The sequence below is a fragment of the Borostomias antarcticus genome (genome assembly GCF_949987555.1).
Source record: "Borostomias antarcticus genome assembly, chromosome: 18".
Taxonomy (NCBI): Eukaryota; Metazoa; Chordata; class Actinopteri; order Stomiiformes; family Stomiidae; genus Borostomias; species Borostomias antarcticus.
The window spans coordinates 9614549-9635503 of NC_140251.1; the positions used below are offsets into that span (position 1 = coordinate 9614549).

At 42.5% G+C, this 20955-nt stretch overlaps 2 protein-coding genes across 2 annotated transcripts; both read left to right on the plus strand.

Moving 5' to 3' along the window:
* Positions 1-3023: 3023 nt before the first annotated feature.
* skor1b (SKI family transcriptional corepressor 1b) lies at positions 3024-8547 on the plus strand (the record flags this gene model as incomplete). The annotated part of the gene is made up of 8 exons (XM_084452557.1): positions 3024-4760; positions 4960-5050; positions 5147-5257; positions 5344-5412; positions 6596-6670; positions 7111-7185; positions 7594-7659; positions 8450-8547. The coding sequence occupies 8 exons, from the start codon at positions 3024-3026 to the stop codon at positions 8545-8547; spliced, it is 2322 nt and encodes a 773-aa protein (XP_084308683.1).
* Positions 8548-12647: 4100 nt separating this feature from the next.
* On the plus strand, positions 12648-20154 carry pias1b (protein inhibitor of activated STAT, 1b). Its single transcript, XM_084452704.1, has 14 exons — positions 12648-12686; positions 13523-13955; positions 14275-14359; positions 14521-14568; positions 14745-14835; positions 16126-16260; positions 16421-16526; positions 16724-16797; positions 16942-17102; positions 17281-17411; positions 17522-17699; positions 17805-17944; positions 18058-18098; positions 18291-20154. Exons 1-14 carry the CDS (start codon positions 12663-12665, stop codon positions 18627-18629), a joined length of 1986 nt encoding a protein of 661 aa, XP_084308830.1. The 5' UTR covers positions 12648-12662; the 3' UTR covers positions 18630-20154.
* The last annotated feature ends 801 nt before the right edge of the window (positions 20155-20955 follow it).

The following is a 20955-nucleotide window of genomic DNA, read 5'->3' on the forward strand; positions in this document are numbered from 1 at the left end:
AAAAAAAACATCTATAGAAAACAAAGATCTCAATGAAAGGGATTGAGAAGGAAAATACTATTTTTAACTACAAGTCAAACGTTACCTGTTCACATTTCAATTTCAAACTTGCTTTTACATAAAAAAATAAAAAATAATAATAATAATAATAATAATCAGATACTTCCAGTCTGTTTGTAATGAAAATGGTTGTTATAACAGGACGGAACTACAAACAGCTAGCGAGACCACGTGAATGGTTCCTCGTATTTACAGACTTTCAATGCGCTGCTTCTCCATTCAACCAACATGAATGACTCCACCGCACACTCGGTGCAGATGGGTCCACTGTACACTGCACCGTTTCAGTAGCTAAGCTTTATTTCTTCCACTTGAATTACAGAATATCGGCTGGGCTGTTTTGATTTGCACCATGTTTTTTTTTTTTTTTTTTTTTTTTTTTACCACTTCATATGTGTATTTAACTCTGGATTGTCTTTAATTTGTTTTTATTCTTATTTAGAACGTAGCTCTAGGTAGCCTAAATTAATTTCATTTGAGAACACATCCGCCCTTTCAAACATTCGAATTGTTTTTATCATAGTAGGCTACTGTTGCTAATTCATCTTATTTGTAATGGCTATTGCAACACATTTTATCGCATAAACATTTTATCGCATAGATTATCGCATAAACGTTCGCGCTGCCAATAATCCTTGACAAAACATGTCTATATTTTTGCTCAATAGCCTCGCTTACAATGTTTATTCCTTCGAAAACGTAATGCCGTAATAATTATCAAAAGTCAGATCTTAAACCTTTAAACTTTCTTGCTCTACAAGTCGGAACCCCAAACATGAATTTACTGGGTCAGAAGGCAGTGACACCCAGCTTGGTATCTGAATAATTTAAAAGAATGAATAATTACAGAACAAAATTGTAATTATTGTTGGACAGGAGGAAAGTATCTTGCTCGTGAAAGTCAATAGGACCAGTGGGGGTCTATCGGGTTACAGAGCATCAATACTGCAGACGGCCTCAGATAGCCTGTTAGTGCGCGGGCCAACTTTGGCAGACAGGGGTAGAAATTCCGGCAACATAAACATCAAAGCATATATGACAGTAACAAACAAAAAAGCGCAATTTGCTTGCAAAAAAGTTGTATGGTGTGCTGAATTTCCATGATCTTTTGAACAGATGGTCGTTGTCAAAATGCATGTAAGTTGACTACAGACTGGTGAAGAAGGTACTCCGTGGGAACCTAACATGTGATGCAGGCCTGCCCTTCACCTCATATTAATCTGAAATTTAATTCACTATCAATGTGTCTTGGCTGCCAAACTGCTTTTACCAAGTGTCAAGTCCCACTGCACATATAATTTCAATAACAATGCATGCTTTATTTGGCAAATGGTGTACTGGGTCTGGATAGCAGTAATGGCTTAAGGCGTTGTTGTCATTATCACCCTTTGATTGCTGAGCAAATTGTTCCTTATTTTCGCGATGATATTATGATTAATTACTGGATAGATCACCGTGCACGTTAGTGGTTGCTAGTAGCCTAGAGAGACAGGGCAAGAGAGCTATTTTAGTATTTTTTCATGACACACTACTTCAGATCAAATATGATAATATTACTTTTTCGTTTCCAAATATTTAGGCTAGGCCTATTTGACACTTGTAATATATTCCATCAAAGAAATATTTTGATTTCGACGTGATGCTTTCCTTTGTTTATTTATTTATTTGGAGCATTTTAAAGCCGGAAACTACAGCCACGTAGCTATTAAATATTGATAACAGTCTGCACAAAGCCATAGCTACTTTAAAGCAAAATAGCTATATGATAGGGAATTCAGGGGTATAGCAAGTACAACCTATTTCACTGAAATGTGGAAGCAGTAGTGAGTTGTCTAAAGGGTCGGACTTTCTCATTCTCTCCATCTTTTTCCTTAATCATAATAGCCTAAAACATGTATTCCGGTGAAATGTAGCCTAGGCCTCCCTGGTTTGCAGGACACTACAGCGACCATATGTTTGGCTGATATATTTTGGATCTGGACTCCCGAAGGCAAATAGTTAATGTAAATGCTACCAGTGAGTGGGAGTGCCTTCCATTATTTCTGCTGTCACTTGATCGGTCTCCAAAGCATCATGGGGAATGTCGCGGAAGCGGCTGCGCTGCCTGCATGTGGACACTCTCTTTACGCACCGCACACATTCGATACGCACACAGAGCGACAGTGTCGAGCGAGGGATGTACAGTCCAAGAGTCAGCTCAGGCGAGTGTTAATGGACAAACATTGCAGAAGAATTGCATAGCGGTCATATTTTCTCTAACCATTGGACTTCCCATCTTTGTCGTTATTATAGTCAACCACAGTTTTGTTGCTGGTACAACGGAGGGTTTTTCACTGTCCAAAAAAGGTCAGTTTCGATAGCGTTTTGTAGCCTAGGCTATTGTCCATGTCATTCTGCATCCTTGAATATTTCAACAAAAATATGTTGTGCTGACGATTAGTTTGCTATCAATGACTATATTGATCTATTAGTGTTACTTGATTGAATACGCGTTGTTGTTATAGAGTTATGGGCATGAAGGGCTTGGTTTTTAAAGACAGATGAACCTTGGAAAATACAATAATAGCGGATTACAGGTTCTTTCCTCTCTTGTAAGCTTCTTGGCATGTTGCATGTGCATATTCCTTCTGCTCCTTGTGTTAGTCCCTTTGTTACAACTCTGTTAGAATGCCTCAGTTTGGATTTTCAAGGTCAGCTTTCATCCAGCTAATGACTCATTGGGCGCTGATAACCCAAAATCCGAATTTGAAAATTAATCTTAAAATGACGGGAAACTATGCCTGAACACTTGAGTTGTATAATTTATGCTTCTGCAATTAGATTCCATATTGTCACATTAGTCGTATAGGCCCTAGGCCTATTAAATCAAGATTAATCGAGAAAATAAAGATTGCATGATTTGATGATTTGGCATATATACAGTACATGACTTCTTTCTCTCTGCTGCAGCCAGGCTTCCAGGAATGGAGTCAATTCCTACCCAAATACCTGCGGGACGAGACTCGAGCTGCTCACCAAGCTCAAAACAAGAACTGCCATACTCTAGCACGAGTAACCTCAAACCAAACCAAGTTAGTGAGACCGTCTTGTATGGAATACCTATCGTGTCATTGGTGATAGATGGTCAGGAAAGACTTTGCCTCGCGCAAATTTCTAACACCTTGTTGAAGAATTACAGTTACAACGAGATCCACAACCGGCGCGTCGCCCTCGGGATCACGTGCGTGCAGTGCACCCCTGTCCAGCTGGAGATCCTCAGGCGCGCGGGGGCGATGCCCATATCCTCGAGGCGCTGTGGAATGATTACGAAGCGCGAGGCCGAGAGACTTTGCAAATCATTCCTAGGAGCGCACAATCCCCCAAAACTTCCTGAAAATTTCGCATTTGATGTATCCCACGAATGCGCCTGGGGAAGTCGAGGTAGTTTTATACCAGCCAGGTACAATAGCTCCAGGGCTAAGTGCATCAAGTGCTCCTATTGCAATATGTATTTTTCTCCAAATAAATTCATATTTCATTCTCATCGCACACCAGAGTCAAAGTACACTCAGCCAGACGCAGCTAACTTCAACTCATGGAGGCGGCATCTCAAACTGACAGATAAAAACTCCCCTGATGATGTAGCTCATGCATGGGAGGATGTGAAGGCCATGTTCAATGGGGGTAGTCGCAAGAGGACGCTGCCGATGAGCGGATCAGAGCGTTCCTCGCAGTTAAAATCACACGGACATACAAACCTCCCACGGAGAGATTCACCGGATATCCCCCCCAAAATCCTCCGCTGCGAGGACAATCGGGGTAGCGTGAGTATGGCGAGCTCTCGCAGTTACCCCGTGATCCCTGTACCCAGCAAAGGCTTCGGAATGCTGCAAAAGATCCCACCGCCGCTGTTTCCTCATCCCTATGGATTTCCAGCTTTTGGGTTGTGTCAGAAGAAAGACGACAGTTTGATGGGAGAGCAAAATAAACCCAACCTATCGGGCGTGTTTTGGCCAGGTACCAAGGACAGCGCCTATCATTCCTTTCCGATGTTTTGGCCTACAACAGGCAGCCTTCCCATGCCCCCGTACCCCCAGCCCCACCCCAAACCTCCATCTGAACTCCTGTGCCCTCGACAAAATGATCTGGACGTGTCTGACAACAGTGACACCAACACTGCTAAGGACAGTATGATTGACAGTGAGCGATGCTCCAGCACTCAGTCCACACGGAATGAGGAGGAGAAGTCCGGCGATGAAGCCAGGCCGATGGAGGGTTTGGCCACCATTCCCCGGAAAATGAGCTACGTCTCCGCTTTCAGACCTGTTATCAAAGACGCAGAGAGTATAGCCAAACTTTACGGCAACAGGGGGAATTACAAAGGTGCTCACCATGGCTATCTATCACCTGATTTCCTAAGCGAAAGCTCCAGTTACCGATCCGCGTCCCCAGGCGTGGACAGCGAAGGCGAGCCAGATGTGGACGTAGAGACAAATAAGTCACAAGAGGACGAGGAGTCTGTCTCCACCGAGGGCCGCCGGAGTCCCCCTGGTCTGAACATGGCACGGGGCGTTTCACCAAATGACCCAAAATCCAGATCTGTGCCAGAGGCCACTCTAGTTGACTCCCAAAGAATGAACTTGCATGTGGCACAGTCGTCAGAAAGAGAGGTACAAACCAAGCCACTGCCGGAGAGTAGAACCACCACGTCCTTTGTTGAAGTGAGTTATATGGCACACATGCCTGTAACCGAGTTGAAATATGGCTATCAATTGAAACCGATATTGCAACCAGGCACGTTCAATTTTAAACTGCATTTTTGTTCCACTTTAAATTGGCTACTGTTAATTTATAGGCCTATAACCTTGTAAGCTATTCCCGCCGGTTGCTGAGAATGTTGATTGTACCTTTTATTTGTAGGTGTATACACCTGAGAGGAGTGATCTGCAGCATAGGAGCAGTCCGTATTTTAGGCCTTCAAATTACCAGACAGCTCTTCTAAAATTGAATGGTAGGCCTGTATAATTTTTTTCCCCTTGAGATATTGCTACGTTTTAATCTAACGAACAGTAAATTAATTTATACATTGTGTTGTGCCTGTCTTAAGATGAAAATGCAAGCAAGGAAGAGCCATCCTCGACAGTGGATGAGATTGAAACGAAATCTTTGAATGAACAAAGCAATGCCTCGGAAGACAGCCAGAAAGAGACTGACGAGGGTAAGTTCAACAATGAGGTCGCAGATATAAGGCGATGTTGTTCTTGTAGAAACCCCTGCTAATGTCATGTTGCTCTGTGTATTCAGGCGAGGAAGCGACCGTCAAAGTTAACAGACACCCACAAGCAGAGAGAGACATAGAAACCCTGGCAAAAGGTGAGATGATTATTATGACATTATTATTATTATCTTATTGTATTCTGCATTATTAGTAGGCCTATAAGTAACATGATACTAATAGCCTAGTACTACTAGGTTACTACTATTATTATTATTATTAATAATAATAATAATAATAATAACAATAGTAATAATAATAATAATAATAATAATAATAATAATAATAATAAAGTATAATCTATCCTTAATAATTATTATTATACTAATTTTTATAATTATAATAATGTGTTTATAGTCTCTAATTTATTAGTGGTCTCTATAGGCCTATTCCTATTATTCGTATTGTTATTATGTAGGCTAGGCCTATATGATTATGATTATGATCGTTATGATTATAGGCTATTATTTTGTCGTGATTGCTGTTATCATTGATATTGTGTTAATATTCGCCTATTTAGGTTATCATTTCAGCCTATAGCCTACTTATTCTAGCTAATTATTTCTTTTCTATTCTAGTCTAACTATTGTTGCCTTCAATCTTACTGTCATCATATTGCGATTTTAATCATCTTCATTGTTATAGGCTGATATAGGCCTAAATGTAGTGTACAGATGAGGCTTATCATGCCTCATCAGTGGTAGCCTATACATGCAGCCCTTTAACGCCCTTTTATCTGCAAATCAATCGCCACTTTCACAGTAGGTCTCTGAAATGTTGCATTATATAGGCTAGCGTAGGCTACTACATATAGGCTAACCAGATTGGCATAGGCTATCCTACCAGATTCCAATGTGGTCACGCGAAAATAATTGTCATGCGCTGCCCGCTCTCACTAATTAATTAGGGCATAGAGATCATCCGTATTTCCAATAGATGCCACAGTGCCATGATAGTTGGCCAGTGTAATGAATTCTCAGTTATTGGATTGAGCGTACCTCGAGGGGTCAAGTCATAGCATACCATGCCAAAATAGATTTAATCAATAGGCCTTCGTTACGCTTCTGACCATAAGACAGATCAATTATTTAGGTTACTCGAATTTGCAGATAACAGATACAGCATCTAGCCTACTGCAAACAAATTAATCCATTAATTCTACAATACAATATGAGTCATATCTTAAAGATTTGGCTTTGAAAAGCACGTGGCCTAGCCTATAGCCTACAATTGTTCATAATGATTTAACTCTTCTTTAAAATTGTTTCGTTTGTTTAATAGCAGAACTGCAGAAACAGCTGCTGGAGCAAGTTGAGATCAGGAAGAAGCTGGAACGAGAATTCCAGAGTTTGAAAGGTAGGCCTACTTTAGTGTTCATTCGAAAGGTAGGCCTACTTTAGTGTTCATTCGAAAGGTAGGCCTACTTTAGTGTTCATTCGAAAGGTAGGCCTATTGCGTTAATTTGCCATGCCTTTATTTCAGCAGTAGACCGTTTAGCCACCAAAATGGTCAATATGGAGTCGCCCTAGGCTGTAGACAAAGCATGTTATCAGTGTTTTTTTTGCTTGTGAACATGCCACAATTTATAGCCCATAGGCTATTGCGAAGTAGGCAAATAGAAACGATGGGTTTTGTACTCGGCCTCTAAACTAGCACATTCGTTACACTCAAACCACATTTAATATTCAGATTATGTGACCAGCATTGTTGCATGGTCAGTGTTCTCATGGTTGTAGGATGTCTGTCTTTAATCAAAGATGGAATAATAATATTATACAATTTCAATTGCTCCCCAGATAATTTTCAGGATCAAATGAAAAGGGAGCTTTCGTACAGGGAGGAGATGGTTCAGCAGCTTCATATTGTCAGAGGTGAGAATACGAAACACCACCGAGGGGCAGAGGAAGCCAGAGAGACAGGAGCAGCGCATACCGAATAGCCTACTTCAATTCCCGTTGGGAACATATTTGCCAAATTGATTGATGACAGTCAATGCTCACAATCATATCAATTGAGAAGCTATTTTAAAACTATTTTAAAACATTTGAGACTCAAATAGTTTGTGTTGTATTCAACACTTGCAGTAGGGTATTAAGAGAATCACCCAATAAGTTGCCTTGGCTTGAATTGCAGATAATATTACGTGTGTGCATAACATTATCTAATTATCTACCATTCTATCTACTTCTTAATTATCTACCTTAGTTGGAGAAAACAAACAAACAAATAAAAAAAACTCAGATATTATATATTGGTTATCCTCTCTCTCTTGCATGTAGACACTTTATGCAGCGAGCTGGACCAAGAGAGAAAGGCTCGTTATGATATTCAGCAGAAGTTGAAAGGTAATTGATATGTAGGCTAGTCGATTGAAAACAGCAGTGATGGAATGCAGACATCTGCTCCAGGAAATTATGAACACAAAGACTTGTTTCTCCGGACAGGCGGTAGATATTAGATGTCTAGACTACACATAGGTCTACAGATATTCTGTTTTGGACTACACTGTGGTGTCTTTAGTTTCATTAAAATTTAGAGTAGGGATGTGCACAACTCACATTTTTCATAGTCGATTTATCAGTGGGTGGTATGAACATTAAGCGATTAATTGTTTTTTGGCAGACATTCAAAAGATTTTACGTTTTAAAAGAAGTGTTTATTTGAATGAAAAAAACACAATTCCATTGATTTTGAAGCTGTAATTTAGCCCCCATTCCAATCAATACAGCGCTACAGAATGGATTATGCAAAACATTCCTTCAGTTAAATTTAAATCTTTTTTAAATGACCTGTTTATTTGAATGGAATAATAATAAAGGCCACAATTTGACCAAAAGATTAGTGATCAAAAATCGACTTTGACCATCATGAACAATTAATCGATTCATCGATTAACTTGACCCACCCCTAATTTAGAGCATGGCTTGATTCAATGACTAACAACTTTCGTTTTAGTTAAACAAGATTATTACAAAACCCTATCAACCCTATTGGTCAGTGTTATGTATGTGTATCATCAGTAAACACGCACACACAACACATGCGCGCATGCACACACACACACACACACACACACACACACAAAGCAGGAGAGAGATACTTTGTCTATTTATAATCCATGATCTTTCTTCCTAGAAGCTCACGACGCATTACATCATTTCTCGTGTAAGATGTTGACCCCGCGCCACTGCAATGGAACCTGCTCCTTCAAAACCCCTCTGTTACCGCCATGAGGTCACAGCATTGTGGATCTGCAACTGCCCCCTACCAGCGACGACATGCGGCATAAAGATAGGCTACTTTGGTGATGAAAAACGTGTGCTTGTTGTCACTGGCCACTGTATACCACGTTGAGAATCTTCAGGCTCATCTTCAGCTCATCTTCAGGCTCAGTGTATAATAAAAAACAAAAAAAAGAAGGAAGGGTTACCCAAAAAGATACTCTGTCGAAGACATGTTATTTGTTTCATACTGAAAATATTACCATCTTTAGAAATTAATATTTATTTAGTGGCAAAGTGCAATGGCCTATATAATGTATCCTGTGATAGCTGGATGTAGTTATTTCAATATGTTAACATCAGTTACAGTAAATAGTTTACGGTTTCATCTCATGTGTTGTGAATTACCAATGTTTGCTGTCTTCATCGCAACGTTGTACTGTATATACTTTTGATGTAATGCACTTTAAACTAGCACCTGAAATAACTTATATAGCATATGTGTATTAAAATCTGTGGTTTGAAATTAATTTGTTGTAATTTATGGAGGTATATAACATCACAAAATTGTTTATAAACAAAGAGACCCAGTCAATGCACCGTAGAGCTGGTGATAACAAAGATACAATGACGAAAATCATTTATCCCACAGGCTACACGAATTATAAGATCACACCACGCTCCAAACAGTATTTAGCCTACTTTCAGAGGATACAATGACATATAATGTCTAACGTGTAATTAGTAGTGGTTCATTTTGATGGACATGGATTTAATAACTAAATGTATATGTGGTTTGATAATATGACTCCATTAATAAACCATTTTATCAAAGAAACAAACGAAACATCTCTGACTGATATGTAATAGCTACATATAGGGCCTAATAACAGTCTGTCATATTCACGGAATGTTTCATCAACATTGACTTCTTCTGAGGATTAATCTCCATTAGAAAACCCGCACTCATTCGAAATTACGTTTTGGGTATAGCCTTGTGCTCTGTCTCATGCATGAAGCTATGTTAACCTCTTTTCATATGCCCAAATGAAGTGCATTTAGCAGACTACACCGCCATCTAATGACCAGTCAGTCCGAGTTGCTTTTTGTTTTTGTGCATGGCTGTAAACCAGCGCACCATAGATAGCATTTGTCTGGTTGTCACTCCCTCCCTGCCTCTTTCCCTCCGTCCCGTTGTTGACCTGCAGCTCTATTTGCCACCACAAGAGGCAGTAGTACGGTGGCTGACACGTGCAAATCACAACGGCAAATCCGGAGCACAATGTCAAGTTCAAAAAACACAACTGCAAAGTTCAAGCTAGCTAGTTATTGTCGTTGTGTTTTTGGGAGTTGCAATCGTGGTTTCCAATTTGCGATTGTGTTTTCTCTCTTGCTGTTTTGTATTCTGTCTTGCATTTATGTTTCCGACTTGCAGTTGTGTTTCCGACTTACAGTTGTGTTTTCTGACTTGCTATTGTGTTTTTTTTACTTTGCTGTTGTGTTTGAACTTTGCGGTTGTGTTTTTTGAACTTGACGTGCTCCAGATTTGCCGTTGTGATTTGCACGCGTCGGCCACCGTACAGTAGTCCCAGCACACCAAAATAAAAACACTATGACACCACACACCTTCCAGATCCTTGGTAGTATAGTGGATAAAGTGCCTGACTCCCATGCCGAAGGTCAGGGGTTCAGGCCCCGGTGGGGAAGATTATTTTTTGTCACTGGATGTTATAGAAGCTATGTAAAAATGTGATTACCTGGTGGTGCTATGTCAGTTATTGAATTCATGTGCAGTAATTGAACATTTTGAAATACTCCTGTTTTGAAATTATACAGTACTGTATAGGTGTCTCAGTAATTACCCGTTATATATTAGTCTATACTTTGCATGTATTTACCAGGTAAATGTTTAGTAATTGGGGGACTATGAAAGGAAGGGTTACCCAAAAAATCAGAGTATCTTAGGACCCTTTCTCACCTATGTTGTTTAGTCCGGACTTTCAGACTTTCCAGTTTGATCCAAACCAAATTGACAGGTGTGAAACCTCCTGGAACACGGTGCGCGGATCAAAGACTCGGTCTTTGGTCCGACCTCAAGAGGTGGTCTCCGCTCGAACCAAGGTTCGCTGCTGCCTAGTGTGAAATCACAGAACTCAGCCAAAGTGGAATAGAGACACATGATCTTCACTGGTGGGGGCCGGTGGGTAGCACGGAGAGGAGTACACCGTCCCTGACTGGCTATAACCAAAAGGGGCGGAGCCTCGCCACCACGCCACTATTCACGCCACATAACCCACTTTTCAGCCCCTGAGTGGGCTAGAGACACACAGTCTTCAATGGTGGATGCATGGAAATTGCCTGGAGGTCACTGTACTGTCCCCCACTAGCTGTGACCCAAGGGGGCGGAGCCTAACCTGCACACCACTATCCACGCCACGGGCCCCACAACTCAGCCCCTGAGTGGGCTAGAGACACGCGCTCTTCACCGGTGGAGACAGGTAGGTGGCCTGGAGAGGGGTATACTGTCCCCGACTGGCTCTGACCTGAGGGGGCGGAGTCTCACCACCACGCCACTCTCCACGCCACAGGCCCCACAACTCAGTGCCTGAGTGGGCTAGAGACACATGGTCTTCACCGGTGCAGGCGGGTAGGTGGCCCGGAGAGGGGTACACTGTCCCAGACCAGCTCTGACCTGAGGGGGCAGAGTCTCACCACCACACCACTGTCCACGCCACTGACCCCACAATTCAGCCCCTGAGTGGGCTAGAGACACACGGTCTTTGCCGGTGGGTGCATGGAGATTGCCCGGTCCGTAGTAGTACTAGCAGTAGCTGTTACATACAGCTGCAGCAGCTAGCCCACCTCACATTTTCTCCAGGAAATGTAGGCTACTTTCTAGTTTAGCAATAGAAATCTATAAGCCTAGGACCAATGGGCCTAGGATATAGACAATAAACTACCGGTGGAATGGTGGTGAAGCAATAGCGGGAGCATTTCGGATTACTAGTGGACCGCCGTCCCTGACGCTAATAATCCGCCAGAGGTCCGCTTGCCATTCGACCAAATGGCCAGGAACCTGCCAGCGGATTCGGTCAGAGGTCCGCCAGCTCGTCCATCGGGGACCCGCTGTAGGTCCGCTAGCCTTGTGTTATCTGGGCTTATCCCTTTCCTTTGTCCAGAAACAGAAGTTGAACCAATTGCAGCAAAATAGCTAACGTTACAGGAATCATCAGTGTAACTGCTTTAGCCACAGACCGCTACCATTAATGTAATGGAAGCTGCTGGTAGTTGTTGTGAGCTCATGAGCTAACTGGCTATCCCGCTCTTATTGTGCTGGATTAGCATTGGAACTAATGTGTCCAGGCGACAAGACCTATCTTAATTTATCAGACATTATTTCACGTCATTTCAATTTACAACTATTTCAGTGGCATGACTAGCTTCCGTCCTCCTCCGCATTATTACCGGTATATAAGACTACAGCCAATAGCCCCTTCAAATCAAGCATATGGATGGATGTGCATTGTGCACTCGCTCACTAATGTAGCCTAGACATCCGCCATTGGCTGTATAAGACCACAAACATCTAAGTCATTGTTAAAGTTATTGTCATATTTAGTAGTAGCCCAGTAATAGGTAGGTTCCTAGTAATGCTAATGACTTTTTGATGGTTATGGTCTTAAAGTAAAATATAATGTTAGTGGGGCTGCCCTCAGGGTCTGAATATTAGCAGAGGCTTTTGGGCTTTTGCGGTCTATACGGTTAGACTGACATCTGCTGGACACTTTGAGCACAACGTGGATATAAATATTCACCTCCGACGTCTCATGTCCTTCAAAGTGTCCGCAATTTGTAAAAAGCAAATAGGCGATGACAGTAGGCTAGGCTATAGTCAATATAGGCAGTTTTTTTTAAATTCAACATGCATTCTGTGAATGCATGGATGAAATGCATGAAAACTGTTGCTCCAAAGTGTAGTATGAAATGCTGGTCTAGGGTCAGGTATGCGACCGATAGCGGCTCGCACTTCTAAATTTGATCAATTTTGATCTGATCCCAGACCCGCTTCTATGGGCAATTCCAGCCGGAGACCCTCTTTCATTCACGCCTGCGCTCAGAATAACAAGATGGCGGAGAGTGCGGAACTGAAGGTAAAAGCTTCGTTAGCCCAAAATTACATTTGACAAAAATGGTATTTTGCGCCCGAGAATAAGCTATATGGATTGCTCATGTTGGAATCTTGTATATTTAAGTATTAACTTTACCAATTGCAAGCTTTAAATGTATATATTGTGTCTAGAAATAGTGCTGTGAAAGCTAGCTACCAAGCTAGCACTAGCATTGTTATTGTTAGGCTAGCTACCGATGTTGGGCTTGGTTGGGGCTTGTCTGTCTGCTAGCTAGCTCGGCTGCAACGATAACTTTATAACCCAAACTGAGCTTCCTAACCAATCAGATATATTACGAGCTAGTGGACAAATAAACTACTTACGTACACACTCGGTATCGACTAGCTAGCCTGCTTACACAACATAGCTAACAGTTAGTGGTCTCTTTGGCCTGATGCTGGTACGTTGGCTAACTAGCTAGTTAGCTAACTACCCGCCATCATGACATGTGAAACGTAGCAGTACATTAGCTAACATATCTTAGTTAAAACAATCTAAGATCCATTATAAGATGGTTGTACGAATGGTGCTTGTCATATCTGTTAGTAATGGTGATTCTTGAAGCCAGTCGCACTATTACTGCAGGTCTTGAGCTAGCTAACGGTAGTGGCATTGTATTTCATGTGGTAGCTCCTGTCTAGTGTTATTTTGACTCTACTACCGGTAGTTATCGATAGCAGATCCCATTATTGCATGCTCCATACTCAAATTGTGGTGCCCGAATGTAATGCCAACCTGTTCAGCTCTTATCAATTTGTCTGTTTGTCATGTCATAAATTAGAAAGTAACATTAACCTTTGTCTTTCGTTTCACTATAGCAAATGGTTATGAGCCTTCGTGTTTCGGAGCTCCAAGTATTACTGGGATACGCAGGACGGAATAAGCACGGACGGAAACACGAACTATTGACCAAAGCTCTGCATCTACTGAAGGCCGGCTGCAGCCCTGCAGTGCAAATGAAGATCAAAGAGCTCTACCGACGACGCTTCCCCACCAAAATGGTGTCCCCGGTGGACCTAGCCCTGCCCAGCGTCCATTCCACCTCCAGCCTGCCTGCGGGCCTCACTCAGCTGGGCTTCGACAGCCACGGCACACCCTCACCCCTGCTACCTGTCTCCTTACTGGGGCCCAAGCATGAGCTGAGCCTGCCTCACCTCCCCTCCACCCTGCACCCCGTGCATCCTGACGTCAAGCTCCAGAGACTGCCCTTCTATGACATGCTGGATGAGCTCATCAAGCCAACAAGCCTGGGTAGGAGACATCACCTTCTGTTTTGCCAACACCTTAGGATATATTGGACCCACACAGAGGACCAGTATTTTAACTCAACACTAACCATTGGCCACGGTCTCATGAAAATGTCATGCCAACATGTAGTGATTAAGAATTTGAAGCTATGACAGGTGCTGCCCCAGTAAAATGTAGTAATAAGCTAATAGCTTGTTTGTGTGAAGTATATCTAATCTCTCTATCGATCTTTGGTTAATATCAACCGAAACACTACTTTGAAATGTCTCAAAAGAAAATATTGATGTGCCCTTTTGTATTTTTCTGCGTTCTCTTTATACAGCCGCAGACAACAGTCAGCGATTCCAGGAAACGTGTTACGCTTTTGCGTTAACACCACATCAAGTTCAACAGATCAGCAGCTCGATGTGAGTAAGAGGGGCAGGTCTGCTGTGTGTTTTATAGCAACTGGATAAATGCTAATCCATCAGCAGCACAGATCTGTTTACTATGCGTTTATCTCCTGAGTCAGAGACAAGCATATCAAACAGGATATGACCAGTTTCCCATGTCTGTTGCCTTTCCTCAGGGACATCTCAGGGACCAAGTGTGACTTTGCAGTCCAGGTTCAGCTACGGTAATGTCATTGTATATAGTAAAAGATAACAATCCAGTGTCTTCCCCAAAATTAGACTGAGGTGTTTTAGATCCACACCCACATGAACATCACAGAGTACAACAGTCAGAGTGCATTGTTGTTCACCAATAACTATCTCTTAGACTCAAATCTGAAACCTTGCTGTTCTTTTTCAGGTTCTGTCTGTCTGAGACGAGCTGTCCCCAGGAGGATCACTTCCCCGCTAACTTGTGTGTGAAAGTGAACGGCAAACCCTGTAACCTCCCGGTGAGTCTCCACCCTCAGATAGGGATGCCATGGTGTCGATTTTTTCCCTAATAAACATGTGACAACACCGCTATTAACGGTAACACCGTCTTCTATAAGAGAGCGCTTAGTTTTACTCTTTAACCTTAGACCTTTCTCTAGTCTCAACGCCCCATGAGGCTTCTTTCACTGATGCACTACTTAAACTATGCTAACTATGTTACTGCATGCTGCAGATCTCTATGGGTCTGGGACACTTCATGTAAAAATCTGGTGCTCAAATCCTGGCAATTCATTGGTTGCGCAGTAATCCCTGCGACACCAATCATTAACGACTTTCCAGATCAGGCGTTCCCACCCATAGATATTCCCCGCCAATCTAACCTGGGCTAGCCTCTCTCATTTGCTGCTAGGCTGCTAGAATAGGCTGTTAGAATAAGGCCCAATCCCAATAATCCCCTTTAGCCCTTAGTTTTGGAGTGCCCTCGACTGGGTAGTGGCCCTTCAGAACAGAGCCACAAGGGGTAGGGGTCTTTACCTGAGAAATGGTACAACACTCCCGACATCTTCAATCAGAATGTTATTTGTTGTCTGATTTTCTGTGGAGTCCCTAGGGTGTTACAGTATGAGAACTATTATTATAGTGACAAATCTGACCAAATTTCAGGACAGAACAAGACAGATGAATCGATTGAACAACCAGGAAGCATGTTTACACATCGGATCATTCTACTTTCTGTTCCTCTTTAAATATTGTCGGATGTCAATTTGGAAATTTTAGGCTCTAGGATCCACCAGTAGTCATCACCGAGTAAGACCAAATACAAACAGGCCAGAGATGGGCAGGGGCTGTCGGCACATGTTATCTAGCTCTATATGAATCCACTTATTGATTAAAAATATTAATTTATTTTTTTATTTATATGTAGCCTATATTGAGGTGTAGGTTCTGGCATATTTTGGTCCAATTCAAACACTGGTTAAACACTAGCTAACATTATTTTGGAATAGCTCGCTCGCTGAGGAAAACATCCCTTCACGCGCTGCAGGTCTTTTGAGTTGACCACAGAAAGCAGCATTCATGGAGTGTGCAGCCTGTCATGTTGAAAATCAAATTCCATAAACGATATTATAATTGTTTTGAAAGCACATTTAGGCAGAAATATTTACAAAGTTTAAGATTTCTATTTTAAGACTTTAATATATATAGCATAATGTGTATTATTAGTTATTAGTATAATTTTGTATCAAATTTATGATGTGGCGGTTGTATAATTCATAATAATGCCTGCTGTTCTTCCCTCAACTAAGGGATATCTGCCACCAACCAAAAACGGAGTTGAACCAAAGCGTCCCAGCCGTCCCATCAACATCACTTCTCTGGTCAGACTGTCCACCACAGTTCCCAACACAATCGTGGTTTCCTGGACCTCAGAAATCGGGAGGGTAAGAAACAGGAGCCACCAGATGCGTCGTCTTCTATTCTTGTTGATGAGGGGTGTTTGAGAAAAATGTGACTTGAGATTTCAAGATTTCCGTTTCTGGTCTTGAGCTGGTGCACGCATTTGCATAAAATAAGTGTTTGTTTTTGTTGCTGTCCTGTCAGAGCTTCTCCATGGCGGTGTATCTGGTGAGGCAGCAGACCTCCACCGTGCTGCTGCAGAGACTACGCTCCAAAGGCATTAGGAACCCAGACCACTCCAGAGCCCTCAGTATGTGGACAGTATGTGTTGACAGTTTGTGATGGAGGTCTGTGTGTTTCGCCCAGCTCACTGTACACACTCTCTCACTCTCTCTCTCCATCCTTACCCCCCTCCCTCTCCCTCTCCCTCCCTCCTTACCTTCTCCCCTCTCTCTCTCTCTCTCTCTCTCTCTCTCTCTCCCTCCCTCCTTACCTTCCCCTCCACAGTCAAAGAGAAGTTGACGGCTGACCCCGACAGTGAGATCGCCACTACCAGTCTTCGAGTCTCTCTACTTTGTCCGGTGCGCGTCTCACACTGTGGTCTAGATCTCCCCGAACAGTATTTAGTGATTCGGCCAGTCATGATGATGCAGCCAACTGCATCTGCTGTCATGATGATAAAGCATTTATTGTACAGTGTATTTACAATGTATGTGTTTTTACAGCTTGGGAAAATGCGTCTGATGATCCCATGCCGGGCGCTGACATGCTCACACCTCCAGTGTTTTGACGCCACGCTCTACATCCAGATGAACGAGAAGAAGCCCACCTGGGTGTGTCCCGTCTGCGACAAGAAGGCCCCCTACGAGCACCTCATCATTGACGGGTGGGCACTGCTCCGCTGTCTTGGAACACGGCATAGGCAATCTGCATTGATCGATATAGGGAACGCAGATTGATCCAGTTAGAATATAGGTGTATATTTGTCTGGGGGAAAAAAGGGACACAGAGTACTAGTCTCAGGATGAATGTGCATGTGGCTAAATCTCCTGCTTTCTCTGCAGATTGTTCATGGAGATTTTAAATGGCTGTATGGACTGTGATGAGATCCAGTTTAAGGAGGACGGGAACTGGTCCCCTATGAGATCAAAGAAGGAAGTGCAGGAGGTGTCTGCTTCATACAACGGCATAGACGGTATCTGCCCAATCTGATCTCTAGTTGAAACAACCTAATGTCCTAATGTGTGAATTTCTGGTCGCGGGATGCAATAGACTGTAGATGTATCAACACGCTTGTCTTTCTAGATTCGTGTCGCACGGTAGTGCCCGAGCTGAGAAACAACTCCTCCTACGACAGCAGTAAGAAGGTGGAGGTGATCGACCTAACGCTGGACAGCTCCTCGGAAGATGACTTGGATGATGAGCCTCCGCCTAAGAGGGCGTGTCCCTCACTGTCGCCCGCCTCTCCACCTTTAAACAAGGGGTAAGACGCCCGCCACTGGCTGTTGGTGTCACTGCTAGGTGCAGCGTTGGCCCCTCTCAGTCTGTCAGTTACATCCCTGTACTGATGATGATGTCGTCCCCATAGAGTGCTGAATCTACACAGCCAGGCTTCGCCTGTGACCAGAGCTCCCAGCATGCCTCCTGTGGAGACGAGCTACATTCCCCCTCCTCCTCCCCTCATCCAGGACTACCGCCACTACTACCACACACCCAGTGACCTGCCAGGTAGGGCTCCGACACAGAGGCCACACTGGGTCAAAATACATGGCTACTGCAGAATGATCTCGTCTTTATTGGTTAAATAAATGGGCTGAACTACTTTTTTATATTCCTCACAGATTTGAATTTCTTCTCTTTTCTCCAAGGGGACAATCATCAGGTGAATGTAGCTACATGTTAGAACTTACATAGTGGGGGAGGATTGATTTTGGAACACATGACCTCAAAAGGCAGTGCACACTTTGATTTAAAAAATAAATAAATAAAACTGCAGCGAGCAGCTTTGCCTACCGGTTTTGCACAGGTCACCCAAAGCTTGTATGCGTGACTTTTCTGAATTGTCCTTCTGCAGCACTACAACATGATGATGGCGGCCGCCGCCGCCGCCTCGGCCACCGATGACCACGACTTGCTGCTGAACCGCTTCCTGCCCTACAGCTCCTCCCAGATGTTCTTGGAGCAGCCAGGCGGCAGCGGCACGCTGGCAGCCGCCAACGGAGGCGGAGGCAGCAACAGCAGTAGCAGCAGCAGCCTGGTGTCGTCCAGCAGCCTGCGGGACCGGGACAGGGACCACAGGGACAGGGACCGCGATAGGGACGGCCACTCTCATTCTGGGGGGACATCCAGGTCCAGGGAGGAGGCAGCGGCAGCCATCTACGGCTCCATCCCGGACGTCATCTCGCTCGACTGACCGCAGGGTGTCGTCCACACAGAACTGAGAAAGGACCCGAGGAAGAACATGTAATACAGGTCTTTGTAAATAGAAAAGAGGAAGAAGAATAGAGAAAACAATGCTATGTACAGAGAGGAAAATCTATTTTCAATTTTACTTGTATATCAACTTAGGACGCTGCCTGTCCAAGTGAGTAACTTCAGTTGATATTTTTCTGTGGATACTGAAGGTTTTTTCACACCTCTTTATGTGGTCCCTCAATTATATTGAACCTTTTGTACTTCGTTTTTACTCTATTTTGTTTCAATATTCCATGTCAACGGCATTATTTCTGTCAAAAGATGTTTCACCTGCAGAGAGATCTGTCCATTTATTTTTTATCATCACTGTAGATTTCTTTCAAACATTCACGCTGTGGTCGATATTGTATTTAATTATTTTCAAGGTATTATTTATGATGCTTGTAAGTTATGTCAGATGTGTGTTGCTGTTTAAAAGCATTCCCCATACCCCTACAATTGTTGCCACTAGGAATGCACAAGCAGATGACGGATCCTGTTTTCTGCGCTCTCATCTTCTCCTGCTGAATCCCTCCCTGCTTACTTTTGGTTAAGACTCATTACAGCTGTTTTTGTGCTCAAATTATATTCAATGACAATTCAATATGTAGCTAGGAATATTTTCAGGAAACTCAGACCTATCCTGGGATTTTAAAAATGAAGTATTTTGTTCAGTTTTTCAGAATTGTTTGATATCACTTAACTATTTCATTATGAAATTTAAATCCGTAATCCAAATCATAGAACGTTTTAATGAATAGATTACTTTATATACATTTTCACCAAGATTGTCTATTTGTTCTGTTAACCCATTCTTACACAAGACAACATCTATTTCCTTAACGACTTTGACATTACTGTAAGGTTTTATGACCTAATCCCCAAGCCACTGACAAGTTGGTTGTTTTCGGGTTGCATTGATTTCAGTCCCTTGTTCACTTTTTTTAAGACACATGACTTGATTTCAATGCAAATCTATTTAGCGTGTTAAACGGTGCCTTTGTTAGATTTCAGCACTTCTTTGCTATTCATGCAAGGGTAACATTAGCCAATAAGGTATTTACAGTGGAGGCTTATAGAATGCTTGGCTTTGCATGCCTGATCTCTGTTGCTGTCTGTGGTCCCCCTCATAGTTCAATGGATCTACAGCTAGCCCTGCTATTCCATTAAAGTGGAATGGAGGTGTCAATTTTGCTTAGTGTCTTTGCTTAAGCTTAATAAATATCTGAGAGATAATTGTGACAGCTTAGCTCACGAGTGCATCACAATTTGCTTTGCCCCAAAGGTTGCCGCTGTTCTGTTGGCCCCCCTTTCTTGTGCATACAATTAGTATTATTTATTTTATTTGGTTGATTCAAGAATATGCATTGCTGTCATTGTATATGATATTACTTTTGTAATTATATGATTAATGCTATTTAAAGAGATCATTGTCGCTTGATATACATTGTAACAAACATTTTCTGTTTTGTTTTTTTGTCTGTTTTACTATCAAATGATGTCAATAACACAATAGAGACTTTGAGCATCATGACTCTCTAGGGTCTACTGTGCTGTTTGATAATTGTATGAATAAACAGATGAGACAACAACCAACTGAGATTATGGTGTGGCCTCTGCTTGAAAATGCAGCATTATGCCAACAATTTATGTATGTTGTTGATTAATGGAGGCCATTTCAGCTGATTCCCCTTGTGGGCACACATTTTGCTATTGCTAGCGCGTAGCATCCATTACCAAACAGCCTACGCTTAAACACAGTGCAACCAAAGCAAATAAAGAACAACAATCTATTGGAGATAGAGTATTTATACCATAATTTTTCAAATTATCGTTGAATCCACAAGGACAGCATCGAAGCAGCTGAAAATGAGCTCAGCAACATAATGGTCGTAATTGAGGCTCTATCCAAAATTCCAAACTATCCCTTTAATGCTTTAAATTATGAGGGAGAGAACCACATTCAGGTACTATACTACATAGCCTACATCATATGCATTCTACATTTTGATTCGGTAACGCTTTATAATAGGCTACAGCCCGCGTTTACGGTGTAAATCCCGGGTAAATCCCCTTTGTTACATGTCATTTCCCGGAAACTACATTGTAAATAATGATACTGGTTCTTACCAGTGCTAAGGGATAAAGCCCTGTTCAGTAGCCTACCATATAATTTCCCGGTGCAGTGTATTTCAAAAGCATAATCTTCGTGTAGAACAGAATTTCAAGGAGGCCAAAACCATCAAATCAACAATTTATTGAGCATGCCTAACACAGTGCCGAAT